This window comes from Paroedura picta, chromosome 5, assembly GCF_049243985.1.
Source record: "Paroedura picta isolate Pp20150507F chromosome 5, Ppicta_v3.0, whole genome shotgun sequence".
Lineage (NCBI taxonomy): Eukaryota > Metazoa > Chordata > Lepidosauria > Squamata > Gekkonidae > Paroedura > Paroedura picta.
This window is the reverse complement of record NC_135373.1, coordinates 125,668,935-125,686,077: the sequence shown is the minus strand read 5'-3', so window position 1 is coordinate 125,686,077 and position 17,143 is coordinate 125,668,935. Positions and strand designations below refer to the sequence as shown.

The following is a 17,143-nucleotide window of genomic DNA, read 5'->3' as shown; positions in this document are numbered from 1 at the left end:
AGTTACGCTCCATGAGTCTGTCTGAAACCTCTTGTATTCCTATTCACACATGTCCATGAAGAAGGTATGTGCATTCACTGTAACATGCGAACAGGGCTAAGCATGTTAATATAGCACATCAACGAACAGAGTTGCTTGGGCCTACGCAGCAAAAGATTTGCATCTTTTTGTATTCTCTTGTTTTGCCTGCCGGTTACTTGGATGCTCTGCTCTCACGTTGTTGGTTTGGAAGAGTCCTTTGTAGCATGCCCCCATGTAGGGTTTTTAGGTGCACTCCCACACTCCTCACTTGTACACCCAAGAAGGGTGCCTCACCTTCAGAGGGGTGCCCTGGGAGGAAGAATAAGGCACAGAAGAAAAAGAAGAAGAAGAGTTGGTTCTTATATGCCGCTTTTCCCTACCCAAAGGAGGCTCAAAGCGGCTTACAGTTGCCTTCCCTTTCCTCTCCCCACAACAGACACCCTGTGAGGGGGGTGAGGCTGAGAGAGCCCTGATATTACTGAAGAAGAAGAATTGGTTCTTATATGCCACTTTTCTCTACCCGAAAGGAAGCTCAAAGCGGCTTACAGTTGTCTTCCCTTTCCTCTCCTCACAACAGACACCCTGTGAGGTGGGTGAGGCTGAGAGAGCCCTGATATTACTGAAGAAGAAGAAGAGCGGGTTCTTAGATGCCGCTTTTCCCTACCCAAAGGAGGCTCAAAGCGGCTTACATTCGCCTTCCCTTTCCTCTCCCCACAACAGACACCCTGTGAAGTGGGTGAGGCTGAGAGAGCCCTGATATCACTGCTCGGTCAGAACAGTTTTATCAGTGCTGTGGCGAGCCGAAGGTCACCCAGCTGGTTGCATGTTGGGGAGCGCAGAATCGAACCCGGCATGCCAGATTAGAAGTCCGCACTCCTAACCACTACACCAAACTGGCTCTCACCGGATGGCCATACCCTCCCTTTCTTTTAGTCTGAGGAAGAGTGCATGCACTCGAAAGCTCACACCTTGAATATATCTTTGTTGGTCTTAAAGGTTCCTGATTGGACTCAGTTGTTGAAATCCTCTCTTTGTGAGAGTCAGCTGCAACCCTTCCTGACTCTGAGGCAGAGCAGAGAGTCTTGTTGGGATCAGCCCCTGAGCTTTAGCCTCTGCCCACAGACTCAGACCCAGGAGCACCAGAACTGCCTGGGGAACCCAGCCCAGAACCTGATCCACAACCAGGCCCAAGCTCCCAGCCCCTCCAGCCTCCAGACCCCCACCCTGTGGCAGAAGCCCCGGCAGCAGCTGCCCCCCAACAGCCCAAAGGTCACAAGAATGTGAGGCTGGCTGCAGAAGGGGAGGCCTCTGAGATACTTTGCAGAATCCCCTCTGAAGATCAAGGCAGGATGAACTGTGTAAGAGATGTGAGAGGAACAAGCCCATTGTGCTAGCCTTTCTTTTTGAACCTGCGGTCTCAAACCTGGAACCTCATGGATCCTGTTTCCCTGCCCAGCCTTCGGCTTGCTGCTCCTGACTACGGACCTACTTCTTGCCCTTAGCAAAACCGGTGAGTTGAAATTAATTCAAAAGAACTTTCAGCTAAGCATCCGGAAGAAGTTCCTGACAGTTAGAGCGTTTCCTCAGTGGAACAGGCTTCCTCAGGAGGTGGTGAGTTCTCCTTCTTTGAAAGTTTTTAGGCAGAGGCTAGAGAGTCATCTGACAGAAATGCTGATTTTATGATCTTAGGCAGAAGATTGTGAGTGGGTGGGCAGGAAGGGATGTGCCTGTGTTTGTGTCTCGTGGCCCTTCCTTGCATACCCAGGGAATCGGTGATTGCTACTGTGGGATGGTGGGTGAATTTTCTCCAGGCCAGGCTGGATTCTGGTTGGACATGAAAGACTGGAGTTACTGCAAGTGGGCAGGTAGTTGTGAGTTCCTGCAATGTGCACAAGGTTGGACTAGATGGCTCTGGAGGTCCCTCTCTAGGGTTCCATAATTCAATGACTTGGCTTGTGAGTGTGTGTTTTCTGGCTACTGACCTCAGCTTCCTCAACTGCACTTTGCATATTCCCTGCAGCAGGGCTAGTCAACCTGTGGTCCTCCAGATGTCCATGGACTACAATTCCCATGAGCCCCTGCCAGCAAACGCTGGCAGGGGCTCATGGGAATTGTAGTCCATGGACATCTGGAGGACCACAGGTTGACTAGCCCTGCCCTGCAGGACAGTACTGGCTTCTTGCCACTCTCTCACTGCTGGGCCCAGGAACTTGACAGCGGGATTGCCAACCTCCAGGCTGAATTTCCACCTGATCCCACCTGGACTACATAAATGTCCCCCTGGAGAAAATAGCTGCTTTGAAGGTAGACTCAATGGCCTTACACCCAGCAGAACTTCTTCCTTTCCCAAACTGGAGTTGGCAGGCCTGTTCCTCTGTTCCTTGGCCAATCCCACTTGACCTCTATCTAGGCATGGAAGGAAGGGAATGGAAGGCCATGCCTGTCTCCTATGGAAGGGTTGCCAACTTCCAGGGAGTACCTGGAGAACTCTGCAACGTTATATCCCTTAGAAGTCCTTCCCATCCCCAACAGGCACTCTCCTCACACTTCACCCCACAAATGTCTAGGAATCTCAAAACCCAGAATTAGCAAGTGTACCCCTGAGGAAGAAATTTTTCCTCAGATCTTCTGCTATCATGTTAGGGAGTTCTGACTTCCCCTCCCAGTCTGATATAGTGGGCTATTGTGATGGACTGCAATCTGGAGGGGCCGGGTTCAATTTCTCACTCCTCTTCTGCATGCAACCTGCTGGGTGAACCTAGCAGTTCTCTCAGAGCTCTCTCAGCCCCAGCTACCTCACTGGGTGTCCATGGTGGGGAGAGGAAGAGAAGGTGATTGTAAGCCACTTTGAGACTCCTTTGGGTAGGGAAAAGTTGGGTATAAAAACCAACTCCTCTCCTCCTTCTTAACAAACATATGCTATTTTAAAGTGTGCCTATTATTGTGGGGAAACGGGGCCAGGAAGCAATCTGGGTTGAATTTGTTAAGTGCTACTAAAATGGTTTCAGCTGCTTGTGTGATTCTTTTAACTGTATTTGGTAAATCTAATCAGATTTGGGAAATTGCTCTGTTAATGAAACTGATATACTACCAGGGAGCCCAGAAATGATTTTAGCTGTACAGAGACATGGGGGGGGGGGGGAGAGAATAATTTTCAATCATGCTCCGGAATGATAAATTAATACTAATGTTTTTTTTTCAAAAATAAATGATAATGGGGTTTTGCCTGCACCGGGGAGAAGGGAAAGAAATGGGAATTTTTCAGGTGTAAACAGCATCGATTTAAAAATATATACCTAAAGCATGTTTGGAGGTGCAAGAAGCCACAACACCTACAGTATGGCCTGTATGGGAATCACATATTCTATCGGCGAAACCATAAATCACAAAAGAAAAGAGGACTGCATAGTTAAACTACAAGTACAACGATATAGGCTAGATATCAGGAAACATTTTTTCACAGTCAGAGTAGTTCAGCAGTGGAATAAGCTGCCTAAGGAGGTGGTGAGCTCCCCCTCACTGGAAGTCTTCAAGCAAAGGTTGGATACACACTTTTCTTGGATGCTTTAGGATGCTTAGGGCTGATCCTGCGTTGGGCAGGGGGTTGGACTAGATGGCCTGTATGGCCCCTTCCAACTCTATGATTCTATGATTCTATGAAAAGAATGGGATCTAGTGTCATTACGGAGCTATGCCGTAAGATGATGTTTCAAATGCAGAACGTGGCTTTTGGCTGGCCATTGAACAAGTTTTGACCACAAAGGTTAGGTTTTAACAACTCTGATTAGGGGAACTCTGTGGGTGAATAATTTTGGTTCAGCTGTAATAGACACCTGATACAAATGCAAGAAAGGAAGTGTGGAATGGTAGAATATAAGTGAATCTACTCTGATCTTGGAAGCTAAGTAGGGATGGGAGAACACCAAGGATGACTCTGCAGAGGAAGGCAAGTGGGGATGGGAGAACACCAAGGACGACTCTTCAAAATAAATCTATTGTTTAAGCAGCTGGTGTTTTATTTTCCTTTGCATGCTTAAACTCCACCAGCATGAACCTCTTACCTTCCTGTGGGGGCTCAGCTTTGCACTGGGCCAGGATAGCCGCAAGAGCCAGGATCTTGGCATAGGATATGTTCATTTTGCTATGGCAGAACCCCCTCGCCGGGCTGCTGCATCATTGGACAGTGGCCGAATGCCAAGTGCCTGCAAGAGAATGGAAAATGTTGCACATATTTGGCACAGGAAAATTCACCAGGGACCGACCAATCTGCAAAGGCAGGTCTTTCAACTATCGGTCCCATGCAGGCGTGAACCAAGGAATGGAAAGTGTGATTTAAAGGAAAGTGAAGGCAGGGAGGTCTGCGGTTTTCTCCCCTCCAGGCCCTGGTTCAATTGTTGCATTAAATGGGCAGTGAATCTCCCAGCAGGCCACTGTTCTGGAGGTGGCGTTGCCTTTTTCAGGTGGGACGTGGAAATCTCCTGCGATTACATCTGAGATTACATCTGAGATTTAAGTGCTAGGTCTACAGCATGTCCACCTTGCCATTAAAAAACATGGGATGGGAGAACACCAGGGATGACTCTGCAGAGGAAAGCTAGTTGAGATAGGAGAACACCAGGGATGACTCTGCAGAGGAAAGCAAGTGGGGATGGGAGAACACCAGGGATGACTCTGCAAAGGAAGGAAAGTGGGGATGGGAGAACACCAGGGATGACTCTGTGAAGGAAGGAAAGTGGGGATGGGAGAACAACAGGGATGACTCTGCGAAGGAAGGAAAGTGGGGATGGGAGAACACCAGGGATGCCTCTGCGAAGGAAGGAAAGTGGGGATGGGAGAACACCAGGGATGACTCTGCAAAGGAAGGCAAGTTGAGATAGGAGAACACCAAGGATGACTCTGCAGAAAATGGGGATAGGAGAACACCAAGAAGACTGTTTACTGTATAGGAGGTCTCTTTCAGTCCTCTCCCAAATTTCTAATTTTGCAGTTTGAAAAATCAGAAAAGGGGCCTCGGGGGGGGAAAATGGGGGGATGTATTTCCCCCCTCCTGTATTTTCTGTTTTTCTTTTTTCCTGGACCACGACATTTCTGCCCAGTGGTACTAACAGTTCTGTAGGAACCACTTGGCATGACCTTGGCTAGAAGGGACAGACATAGCCCTGCTTTCTTCCCCAGGACCGGGGGTGCCAGTTTTGGAATTTGCCCAGCCACCCTTCTATATTAACCAAATATCTCAATCCTGGAACCCGTGCATGAGACCACAAACTTAGTCTGTTTAGCCTGGAGAGAAGATGATATGATCACCATCTTCATGTACTTGAAGGGCTGCCACAGAGAAGATGGAGCAGAGTAGTTTTCTGTTGTCCCAGAGGGTTGGACCAGAACCAGTGGGTTGAAATTAATTCAAAAGAATTTTAGGCTGAATATCCAGAAGGAGTCCTGACAGAGCAGTTCCTTGAGATCTGACAGAAGTGTCGATTCTGTGAATTTGGCAGCTTGCAAGTAGGTGGGCAGTAGGGAAGGCGTAGGTGCTTCATTTTGTAATTGGAGCCTTTCTTGCATGCCCAGGGAAACACCAATCACAGCTTTGGGGTTGGAAGTGAACTTCTTCCAAGCCAGACTGGCCAGGGATTCTGGTTGAGGAGGGGGGAATCATCTGGGGATGGAATTGGGGTCACTTCGGGTGAGGAGGTAGCTGTGAATTTCCTGTGTTCTGCAGAGGGTTGGACTAGATGCCCCTGGAGGTCCCTTCCAGCTCTCTGATTCTACGACCTCTTCCCTGTATGCTCCACCATGTCAACAGATGCAAAAGGCAGGGCAGTTTTCAAAAGGAACTGTAGAATCTCTGGAGAACGGGAGCAATTCCAGTAAAGAGAGGGGCTCTGGCTGGCATCTCGGGAATCCCCTTGATCTTTTATTGCCCCTTGCATGTGGCTGCCAGGGGTAACCCCCCCCCACTCCACCCCGTCCTTTTTACAGGAGTCTGTAAAAGTCATCTTGACACCTTATAGAACATAACAGGCCTGGGAGAGCGAGCTGCAAGTGGCATGTGCTCCCAAGTGAATTTAGCTGTGCCAGAAAAGAATCTCTGCCATTGCAAACTCTTCGGAAACATAAATCTGTGTGCATGCAGGGTGGTAAGGGTGCCAACAAGCCTGGGTGAAAACGTTCTGAGATCATTATAGGAAAGACTGAACTCAAAGAATCAAACAGTGGAATTAAGGTAGGAGGAAGGAATATAAATAATCTTGGTATGCTGATGACACGACCCTCCTGTCAGAAACTAAGGAAGGCCTAGAACAGCTAATTACAAAGGTCAATGAAGTAAGCAGGAAATCTGGCCTTTTCTTAAACATTAAAAGGACAAAAATATTGACCACTGCAAAAAAACAGACATGTCACCATAACAATTGATGGTGAAGAGATCAAATGCATTCAAAAATTCATTTGTCTTGGATCACAACTTGATTTGAATGGCGATTGCAGTATGGAAATAAAACGTCAAATTGCTCTGGGTTGCTCAGCAAGGACGAGCTTGAGCCGAACTTGGAAAAGCAAAGACATAAGCCTGATTATCAAAGGTAGATTAGTTAGATCTATCAAATTTCCAAGAGCCACTTATGGCTGTGAAAGTTGGACGATGAAGGAATTGGACAAGAGAAGAATCAATTCCTTTGAACTCTCGTGCTGGAGAAGGCTTCAGTGGTCTCCATGGACAACCGAAGTCACCAGCAAGGAAATACGAGAGGGCATAAAGCCTGATCTATCACTGGAAGACAAAATCACAGAACTCTGGCTCTCTTACATTGGCCATATCATGTGATCCAAGAAAAGTGTGTATCCAATCTTTACTGGCAGTCTTCAAGCACAGGTTGGATACACACTTTTCTTGGATGCTTTAGGATGCTCTGGGCTGATCCTGCGTTGAGCAGGGGGTTGGACTAGATGGCCTGTATGGCCCCTTCCAACTCTATGGTTCTATGAGTCTATGATTCTATCCTGCGTAGAGCAGGGGGTTGGACTAGATGGCCCCTTCCAACTCTATGGTTCTATGATTCTATGATTCTATCCAGCGTTGAGCAGGGGGTTGGACTACATGGCCTGTATGGCCCCTTCCAACTCTATGATTCTGTGATTCTATGATTCTATCCTGCGTTGAGCAGGGGGTTGGACTAGATGGCCTGTATGGCCCCTTCCAACTCTATGGTTCTATGAGTCTATGATTCTATCCTGCGTAGAGCAGGGGGTTGGACTAGATGGCCCCTTCCAACTCTATGGTTCTATGATTCTATGATTCTATCCAGCGTTGAGCAGGGGGTTGGACTACATGGCCTGTATGCCCCCTTCCAACTCTAAGATTCTGTGATTCTATGATTCTATCCTGCGTTGAGCAGGGGGTTGGACTAGATGGCCTGTATGGCCCCTTCCAACTCTATGATTCTATGACTCTATGATTCTATGATTCTATCCTGCGTTGAGCAGGGGGTTGGACTAGATGGCCTGTATGCCCCCTTCCAACTCTATGGTTCTATGATTCTGTGATTCTATTCTATGATCCAGCTCCATGGAGAGAGCAATTCTGCTAGGATCATTCAGTGGAAAAAGGAAGCCAGGCTGATAAAGGACACGGTGGTTGGATGCGATTGGAATGGACACCGGCCAGAACGTGGCACATCTGAGGGAGACCGTGCGGGATCGTGGATCATGGCAAAAGCTGTGCCATGGGATCACCAAGAGTCAGACACGACTGAACGGCTGACAACAACAACAAGGCAAACCTGGAATTTTTGCGACGTCCATTTGCAAACGCATGAAGTTGTTTTAAAGTAGATTCCGTTCCTTGTTGTGCATTACACATACGTTGTCCGCCACTGTGCCTTGCTCCCCCTCAACACACAAACACACAGATTTAAATAATTACAGTCTGTCAGGTGCACAACTGGCTGATTGGTGCACTGCGCTCGCGTTTTTAAGCGCAGGCAGCCGTCGAAATTAGCCCAGTTCTGTTGTGCCTCACTGCTGGCTGAATGGCACATCATGCTGCCCATTGAAAAGCACAGATGAAGGCATTCATCCGGGCCGGAATCGCCGTGGCGCATCACACGCGCAATTGACTACTCTGTGCTGAGAAGGAGCTGCTTTTCCTGCGGGGATTGAGTTATAGTGACTTGATTTCTTTTCTTTTTTTTTTGCAAACACGCATCCTACTCAGGAATCCTTAATGGCAGCGGTTCATAGTCAGTTCTGGAGCCGAGAAATCTCAGATCTCTCGGGCGCTGCTATAAAATGCATAAGGAAATCATGGACCTAGGGATGCCGGTTCCAAGGTGGGACCTGAGGATTCCCTGGGCTTACAGATTTCCAGGGGACAGAGATCAGTGGCATATAATAACCGTCATATAAAAACCAACTTTCTTCTCCTTCTCCTTCTCCTTCTCCTTCTCCTTCTCCTTCTCCTTCTCCTTCTCCTTCTCCTTCTTCTCCTCCTTCTTCTCCTCCTCCTCCTCCTCCCTCCTCCTCCTCCTCCTTCTTCTTCACCTCCTCCTCCTCCTTCTTCTCCTCCTCCTCCTCCTTCTCCTTCCTTCCTTCCTTCCTTTCTTCCTTCCTTCCTTCCTTCCTTCTTCTTCCACTGAAGTCCCTCCCTGCCTCAAATCCTGCCCAGTCCAGCTCCACCCCCAAATTTCCCAAGCCAGAGCTGGCAAACCTAGACTGACCCCTTTAATAATGGTGTAGTTTAAACCTTCCTGTAAGCTTCCTTGAGCCCCCTGAGAAACGGGCGGGTAAATATCTAAAAATAAACACAGAAAAGTGCTTCTGGATCAAGCCAGCAGTCTAACAGCCTGACTCACACAGTGGCCAACCAGTTCCTCGGGAGGTCCAGTAACAGGGCAGAGAAGCAAAGACCTTCATAAGACCTGCTGGATCAGATCAATGGTTCATCTAGACCAGCTTCCTGTCTCACACTGTGGTTAACCAGTTCCTCTGGAGGGACAACTACAGGGCAGAGAGGCTGAGGCCTTCTTAAGAACATCAGGAGAGCCCTGCTGGACCAAACCAGTGAGAGTCCATCTAGTCCACAGGTTGCCAACCTTCAGGTGGCTCCTGGAGATGTCCCACTATTACAGGACCTCTCCACCACACATCCATGCAAAGGAGGCTTGGTCTTGAGTCATCGGACACCCTGGAGTTCTAGTATTTGGGGAGGGGGAGGCACAGTTCTCTCTGACAGCTTTCTCCGCCCTCTCCTCCATGATTTGGGAGGGAAACAGCCATTTGTTCGATGAAGGGAAACCAGACAGCAAAGAAGGCCGCTCGGCACCGGCTGCTGCAAAGAGCCATCTTGTTAGCAACCCAGGTGCTCAAGTTGCTCCAGCGGAGCATCTGTTGAGCATTTGCCTGGGGAAAGAATGAGGGAGGCAGTAAAACCTGTCAGAAAACCAGCCCCTCTCTCAGGAGCAGGCCAAGTCTGTTCCCTGGTCTCAGGGCTCCATGGAGGTAGATTCGTTTCCAGCAGGAGATGAAGAACAAAGGATGCGGATTGACTCCTGGATCAGGGGCTGCTTTTAAAACGGCTGTTCTGCTACCTCAAGTGGATCGCAGAGCCTATTTCAAGAGGCTGCCTTCAAGGACCTTCCCCGGTTTTGAACAACCCCTGTTGTGTGCTCCTGTGTGCCAGAGGAGGTCACTGAAGGCAGCCCCTTGCGATACCCTTTTTATTGCTTTTCATACTTTAATATATTTGAGCTCCATAAATAACTTTCCAGTGAAATACATCTTTATTATATAAAGTAGCTGACGGTTTTCTCAACCTGCTCAGGTTCTCAAGTCCATTCCAGGTTGGGTTTTTCCTCTCTCTCTTTTTTTTTTTGTTTGTTTTTTGCTTGAAGTGACAGATACCTGACCACTGAGGAAGCAACAGGTATCGGCCACTGTGCTGGCCCATGAAAATCTACGCCCAGAATCAAGCTTCGTTGGTCTTCTGTTCTGCTGCTGCACATCATCAAGGTCACCCAACTGATTCTGAAGAAGTGTGCACATGCACACCAAAGCTTGCGCCCAGAATTAAACTCCATTGGTTTTAAAGTTGCCCCCCCAGGCTTCAATTTTGCCTTATTTGCTTCTCAAACGCTACCTTTTAGAAAAACAACAAAATAAATTCCTTGTAGAGCATCTGCATCATGTACAGCAGGGGTAGTCAAACTGCGGCCCTCGAGATGTCCACGGACTACAGTTCCCATGAGCCCCTGCCAGCATTCGCTGGCAGGGGCTCATGGGAACTGTAGTCCGTGGACATCTCGAGGGCCGCAGTTTGGCTACCCCTGCTGTACAGAGTCACTCTGTTGTGCCTTACGCATAGAAAAGGGTTTAGGGAAGCGACAGGTTTTTTTCTCCTTTTTTAAAACTCTTTTTTTTTTTTAAGCGCCATTTATCTCTTAATCACTTTAGAGGGCATGAACTGGCCAGAAGTGCTTAAAAGATGGAAAGCAAAGGAGCGTCTTCGAGGAAAGAGGTCCTTGGTCAATTAAAATAAGATGGAGTGGTTGACAAGCGAAGGTTTGTGGAGGGTTCCAGTGTCCCTGTGGACGTTCTGGGATTGTTCAGAGGCACCAACTGAGACACCAGTGTCTTGCCAACTCAGCCCCCGTCCCTATTGTTGGCCCACAGCAGTGACACACACACACACACACACACACAAACACACACACACAACTCAGGTCCAAGTGAAGTCTCGAATTAACATTTCAATGGAGCCAGAGAGAATTCCTGTCCACATGAAAAATGTAGGGCTGCTATTTGGGAGAGAAGTAGAGCTCCTTTTGGGGGCAGTCAAGAAATCCAATAAGAACAACAATAATTACTATAAAAGACAGATTGAAGGATTGATCAGTCAGGGGTGGTGGTGGCTTTTTGGCCTACAAGAAAAGTCCCTGGTTGGCCCTGATTCACCTTGAAAGCACGGTTGCCAACACCACTTTATGAATTTCTTGGAGATTTTGGGGGTGTAACCTGGGAAGAACAGGGTTTTGGGGTGAGACCTCAGCAGGGTCTAATGCCACAGATTCTGCACTCCAAATAAGCTGTTTTCCGCAGTCTGGGTATCAGTTGTAATTCTCGGTCTCCAGGCCTCCCCTGGAAGCTGGCAACCGTACCCTAATGGCCAGGAGCAAGCTGAGCCCAAATGACCACTTGGGTGTTGCATCTGTAGTTCTGCTGAGGTCCAAGGTTGTGGCCAGGGCAAGATTGTGGCCTGCACTGTCAGTGACCAATGTAATTGCCCGTCTGCCAGATCCAGTCGGTCTAAAGTGAGACTGGCCAATAGCGGGCGCTGGTGGAAAGATCTGTTGTGGGGCTTTGGGACATAAGTTGGGGTTTGTGTTGGGTTTCTTCAGTTCAGTTTTGGTTCTTATTCCATCTTCCTGGGGTCACAATTTAGAGCGGAAATGAACTCCCAGTGCCCTGGTCTCTCAACCCACACAGACTGAACAGGTAGGAAGGTAGATAGATGGTGATGGATGGATGGAAGGTGGGTAGGCAGGTAAGTCAGTGGTAGATAGATGAAAAAGAGACAATGAGTTGTTTTTTTTTTCACTCTATTTTTCACTACCCAGAGGAGGCTCTAAGTGGCATTCAGTTTTCTCTTCCTTTGCCCACAACAGATACCCTGTGAGGTAGGTGGGGCTGAGAGAGCTCTGCGAGAACTGCTCTATGAGTATACCCCTAAAAGAACCGGGAGTGGCCTAAGGTCACCCAGCTGGCTGCATGTGGAGGAGGAGTAGGAAATCAAGCCCAGTTCTCTAGATGAGAGTCCACTGCTCTTAACCATGACACCACGCTGGCTCTTCTACAGATAGATAGAGATCTCCCAGAATTACAAATGATCTCCAGGCTAGGTAGTTTAGCCCCCCCCCCTCCCGAGGGTGCACTTCATGGCATTACACCTTACTGCAGTTCCTCTTTTCCCCAAAATCTTTCCTCCATGAACCACGCCCTTCTCAGGCTTCTCTCTCCCCGCCCCCCCAACAAAACTCTCCAGGAATTTTTGGTGTGTGGAGGTATGATTCAGATCACAAACAAGGGGCATGGGTACATAGCACTTATCCATTCCCGTGCTGGTTACACAGCCTGAAATGCCCTAGAAAGGCACAATTTGACCTTTTGGTGAAAAGTAGATGGCTCTTCAGTTTATGCCCATTTCCCGCATGCCCTGGTTCTGACCCATCGATTATAGAACCGTGGATTCCTCAATGTGGACTCAGACGAAAAAAGGAAATCACAAGGCACAATGATAAAGTCGTCTTCTCTATGTTTATAAGTGAAAAGGTTATAACATAAAGTCTAAATCAGGGGTAGTCAAACTGCGGCCCTCCAGATGTCCATGGACTACAATTCCCAGGAGCCCCCTGCCAGCATTCGCTGGCAGGGGGCTCCTGGGAATTGTAGTCCATGGACATCTGGAGGGCCGCAGTTTGACTACCCCTGGTCTAAATGGTCAAACATATAATCAAACATAAAGAGTCAACCAAAACGGGATCCCAGGTTAAGTGACCCGCTTTCTGTTCTGTCTTCGTCACTGGTTGCTCTTCCAATATACTGTCATAGTAGTAGTTGTAGTATCACATTGGCAAAATGCTCATAATCGTCTGGGGATTTCATAAAGTGCCCCATAGTGTAATGGTTCTGACCCATGCGCCTAATAGAAAAGGTGCACACAATCAGCAAAAAATAACGTGTAAAAGCCCTTTGTAGTGTGAAAAGTAGAGCCTCTTTTGGTGCAGGGTGGTAAGGCAGCCAACATGCTGTCTGAAGCTCTGACCATGAGGCTGGGAGTTCAATCCCAGCAGCCGGCTCAAGGTTGACTCAGCCTTCCATCCTTCCGAGGTCGGTAAAATGAATACCCAGCTTGCTGGGGGGTAAACGGTAATGACTGGGGAAGGCACTGGCAAACTACCCCATATTGAGTCTGCCATGAAAACGCTAGAGGGCATCACTCCAAGGGTCAGACATGACTCGGGGCTTGCACAGGGGATACCTTTACCTTTACCTTTACCTTTAGTGTGAAAAGTGGGACCACATCTGAATCAGATGACTGTACGCACACCATGCCCTTGTTCCCAGATCTTTCCCAACCCTGTTTACCTCTGCACTTAAGTGAACTTGGTGTAACTCCATCTGTACAACTTTTATGCTTTCTCCCATTACCCGACACCAACCGAACAACAGCAGCTGTAATCCAGCCCTTTTGCATTTCCAAGTTTGTTTCCCATCTCGCAAATCCGCCATGGCTCTATTCAATCAGCAAACCACTTCACACATTAGCAAACAGCTCCGAAAAGACGCTAGCTCCCAGATGTTTCCACTCCGGCTTTCTCTTGCTCGGAGGCAGCTGCTGGCCCCCCAGCGCAGCTAGGGGTCCTAGAGCATCTGGGCTGCTCATTCATAAATCCGTGCCCTCGCTCATAGTGTGAAGAAAAACGCCTTAAAGGAGGCTGGGTGTTTCCAGCTCAAAGAAATGAAGGCCGTCTTTTCCTGAGCATGCCATTGAAATGCGTAAAGAGCCCTCTGAGATGTTCGCGGAGAAGAAGGAATTCTGGCCACCCGCCAGCCTATGCAGCTGGAGCAAACCAGGAGGGAAGCTTGGAGGAATGCTACACTAAAAGAAACAGAAGGAGAGTTGATTCGTTTGAACTCGGAGAAGGCTTCTGCGGATTCCATGGGCAGCAAAAGTCACAAACTGAGGATGGCAAAATCACAAAACTCTGGTTGATTTACTTGGACGATATCATGTGATCCAACTCAATGAAGAGAGCAATTATGCAAGGATTGGCTCTCCAGGGTCTCAGACAGAGGTCTCTCACATTGCCATCTACCTGACCCTTTTAGCTGGAGACCATAGAAGCATAGAGTTGGAAGGGACCTCCATCCAGGGTCATCTAGTCCAACCTGCAGCACAATGCAGGAACTCATAACTACCTGCCTGCCCACAAGGACCCCAATTCCATGCCCAAGTGATCCTCATCATCACCACCAAAAATCTCCAGAATCCAGCCTGGCCAGGAGGAAATTCACCTACCATCCCACAATGGTGATCAGCAATTCCCTGGGTATGCAAGGAAGGGCCACAAGAGACAAACCCCGGCACATCCCCTCCTGCCCACCCACTTACAATCTGCCTCAGTTCACAAAATCAGCATTTCTGTCAGATGACTATAGAATCATAGAATCATAGAGTTGGATGGTGGGTTCTTCTTGGGCTGAATCATAAAATCAGCCCAAGAAGAACCCACCACCTCCCAAGGAAGCCTGTTCCACTGAGAAACTGCTCAAAATGTCAGGAACTTCTTCTGCATGTTTCTCTTAAATTTCTTTTGAATTAATTTGAGCCCACTGGTTCTGGTGTCCAACCCTCTGGAGAAACAGAAAGCATCTCTGCTCCATCTTGGACAGTCCTTCAAGTACTTGAAGATGGTTACCATATCACCTCTTAGTCGCCTTCTCTCTATCCAGGCTAAACAGACCAAGCTCCCTTAACCTTTCCTCATACGACTTGGTCTCCAAACCCCTCATAATCTTTGTTGCCCTCCTCTGGACATGCTCCAATTTGTCTACATCCCTCTTCAATTGGGGTGCCCAAAACTGAACACAGGTCTCCAAGTGAGGTCGAACCAGAGCCAAGTAAAGTGGTAACTATAAAATAGTTTTCCTGACCACGGGATTCTACCCAACACATCTTTACGTTTATTAAAATTTGCTCTCCTGAAGTGCAGCCTGTAGGTAGGACTACGTACAGCTTTTCTCTTCCTCAAGATCATAGTCCCAAATCACATGGCCATGCTTACCAAGCGCACCCACAACTTTTACCATGTCAACCAGTTCTTTCCCATTGGTGAGAATCACATCTAAAAACAGCCCCTTCCACTTTCTGAGAAATGAAGAATTTATTGGACTGTTCATGCTTAGCAGAGCTGGTCTTCCAACAGAAATTTGGGATGGAGCCTGGGACCTTCTGCATGCTAAGCAGAGACTGCCAATGAGCCACAGGCCCGCCCTCTCCCAAGCTCTGCTCTCCCCAGGATCCATCCCCAAATCTTCAGGAATTTCCCAGCTCAGGATCAATTCTAAAAAGACGCCAGCTTTAAAAGTGGCCCGGAACTTTCCGATAGCCAGTCTAAGGTACCAGGGAGGAGCTGGGAACTCCAGGCAACTTCCAAAACATTTTTACGGGTCATCTCGCATCGACATTCACAACAGAGACCAGTGTTAATGCCCCTCCATTTCAGAGAGAAAGCTTCCTGAAGGCTGCCTGCATGGGAAGCTGGGCTCAACATGTGGACTGCGTGTATTTTGCATTGCACAAAAAGGAGCCAAAAAAATCCCCTTCCCCCTTCCCCCACCTTCCTCTGCGTGAAGGTTAGAGGTCCTTACAAGTGACTGCATCACCTGTAGTCACCTAAACCATCAAGGAGGACGAGGAAGAGGAGGAGGAGGGGAGGAAGGGGAAGGGGAAGGGGAAGAAGGAAGAAGAAGAGTTGGTTCTTATATGCCGCTTTTCCCTACCCAAAGGAGGCTCAAAGCGGCTTACAGTCGCCTTCCCATTCCTCTCCCCACAACAGACACCCTGTGAGGGAGGGGAGGCTGAGAGAGCCCTGATATTCCTGCTCGGTCAGAACAGTTTTATCAGGGCTGTGGTGGGCCCAAGGTCACCCAGCTGGTTGCATGTGGGGGAGCGCAGAATCGAACCTGGCATGCCAGATTAGAAGTCCGCACTCCTAACCACTACACCAAACTGGCTCTCTAAGCATCTGTAAGAATAGACCACACACTTCAGACCTTTTCGCAAAGAAACACACGGCTGGATTTTCCAGTGCCTGCATAAGGAAGGAAGGAAGGAAGGAAGGAAGGAAGGAAGGAAGGAAGGAAGGAAGGAAGGAAGGAAGGAAGGAAGGAAGGAAGGAAGGAAGGAAGGAAGGAAGGAAGGAAGGAAGGAAGGAAGGAAGGAAGGAGATGGGACACACAGGAGAGAAGGAAAGAAGGAGGGAGGGAGGAGTGAGAAAGAAATGTACACTCTGCCATCACTGTCAAATGACCTTCCTGATCCTAATTTAACAATCATACAATAGAATCACCCCACTAAAGCTAGATCAAGAAGGGTGGCCACATCACTCTGTCTGTAGCAGTAGAAAAGAGAGAGTCAAAGAGTAACGAAATTTGTGGCAGGGGAGGAGCATTCATGAGTCCTGACTCTTGCTTTCCCCCCCCCCGCCTTTTGTTTTACCCCTGAGGCTGTTAGACATGATCCAGAATAGTTAAGTCTTTTTGCAAAGTACCATCCTTTGGAGCTGGAGGGATCTAACCCAGCCCCCTCCTTCCCCCTGACCCTCAGGGGATTGATAAGGGTGTCCTCATGGCCGGATCCTGCTCTGTGTAATCTTCCACCGAGCCATTGTTAGTCCAGCCGGTCTGAATTCTGCTTACCTGTCTCAGCCTCCACACCTGCGAGGCCCAAAGCAACACGAGTCAGACCCCTGGCTGGGGAGCTGCATCCGTGGCTCAGGACGAGGACTCTCCTTTCTTCCGCCTCTTTCCTTTCTAAAAAGTCCGCCCAGCGCAGGGGAAACCTGGTTCATCCCCAAACATCTGTTGTTCCCGCTTTTACGGAATAAAGCAAGAGCTACAGACCAAGGGGGGTGGAGAGAGAGGGGGGGAGTGGGAACCCCTTGGAGCAAAGTCAGAAAAAGTTGCGATGCAGGAGGAGGGGTTTGCTCTGGGCCTCTCCCTTCCATGGGCTCACTCTTTTATTCCCAGGGATGAGGGCTGTCAAAGGTGGGGTTTACGAGGTCCCATCGCTCCCGGTGAGGCGTGCGAGGAGGAATTTGCAAGGGGTGGGGAGGTGGGGGAGGGCCCCTGCACCTCATGGGCAAAAGACATCTCTAACCGCACACATTCGGAATTCCTCGGCAAGAACGGCCCTGCAGGAACACGGAGAGAAAGCTGAACACCTTGAGAGATCAGCTGGAAGGAGAGGGAAGGGGAAAGGACAGACTCCTGGGATGGGAGCAGATTCCCTTGTCAGTCGCGTTTGTGTCGCGGAATACCTGCCGAACCAGTTTCCCCATCTGGTTTC

General features: G+C 48.8%; 1 protein-coding gene across 1 annotated transcript in view; it reads right to left on the bottom strand.

The window, feature by feature from the left end:
* Positions 1-16,783, bottom strand: part of LOC143838901 (uncharacterized) — a 146,048-nt gene extending 129,265 nt beyond the window's left edge. Inside the window, exons 1-2 of the mRNA XM_077340803.1 lie at positions 16,495-16,783; positions 4,083-4,223 (exon numbers count right to left, since the gene is read on the bottom strand). Of these exons, the coding sequence (XP_077196918.1) occupies positions 4,083-4,158 (76 nt within the window). The 5' untranslated portion in view covers positions 4,159-4,223; positions 16,495-16,783. The remainder of the gene's footprint in view (positions 1-4,082; positions 4,224-16,494) is intronic.
* Positions 16,784-17,143: the final 360 nt, after the last annotated feature.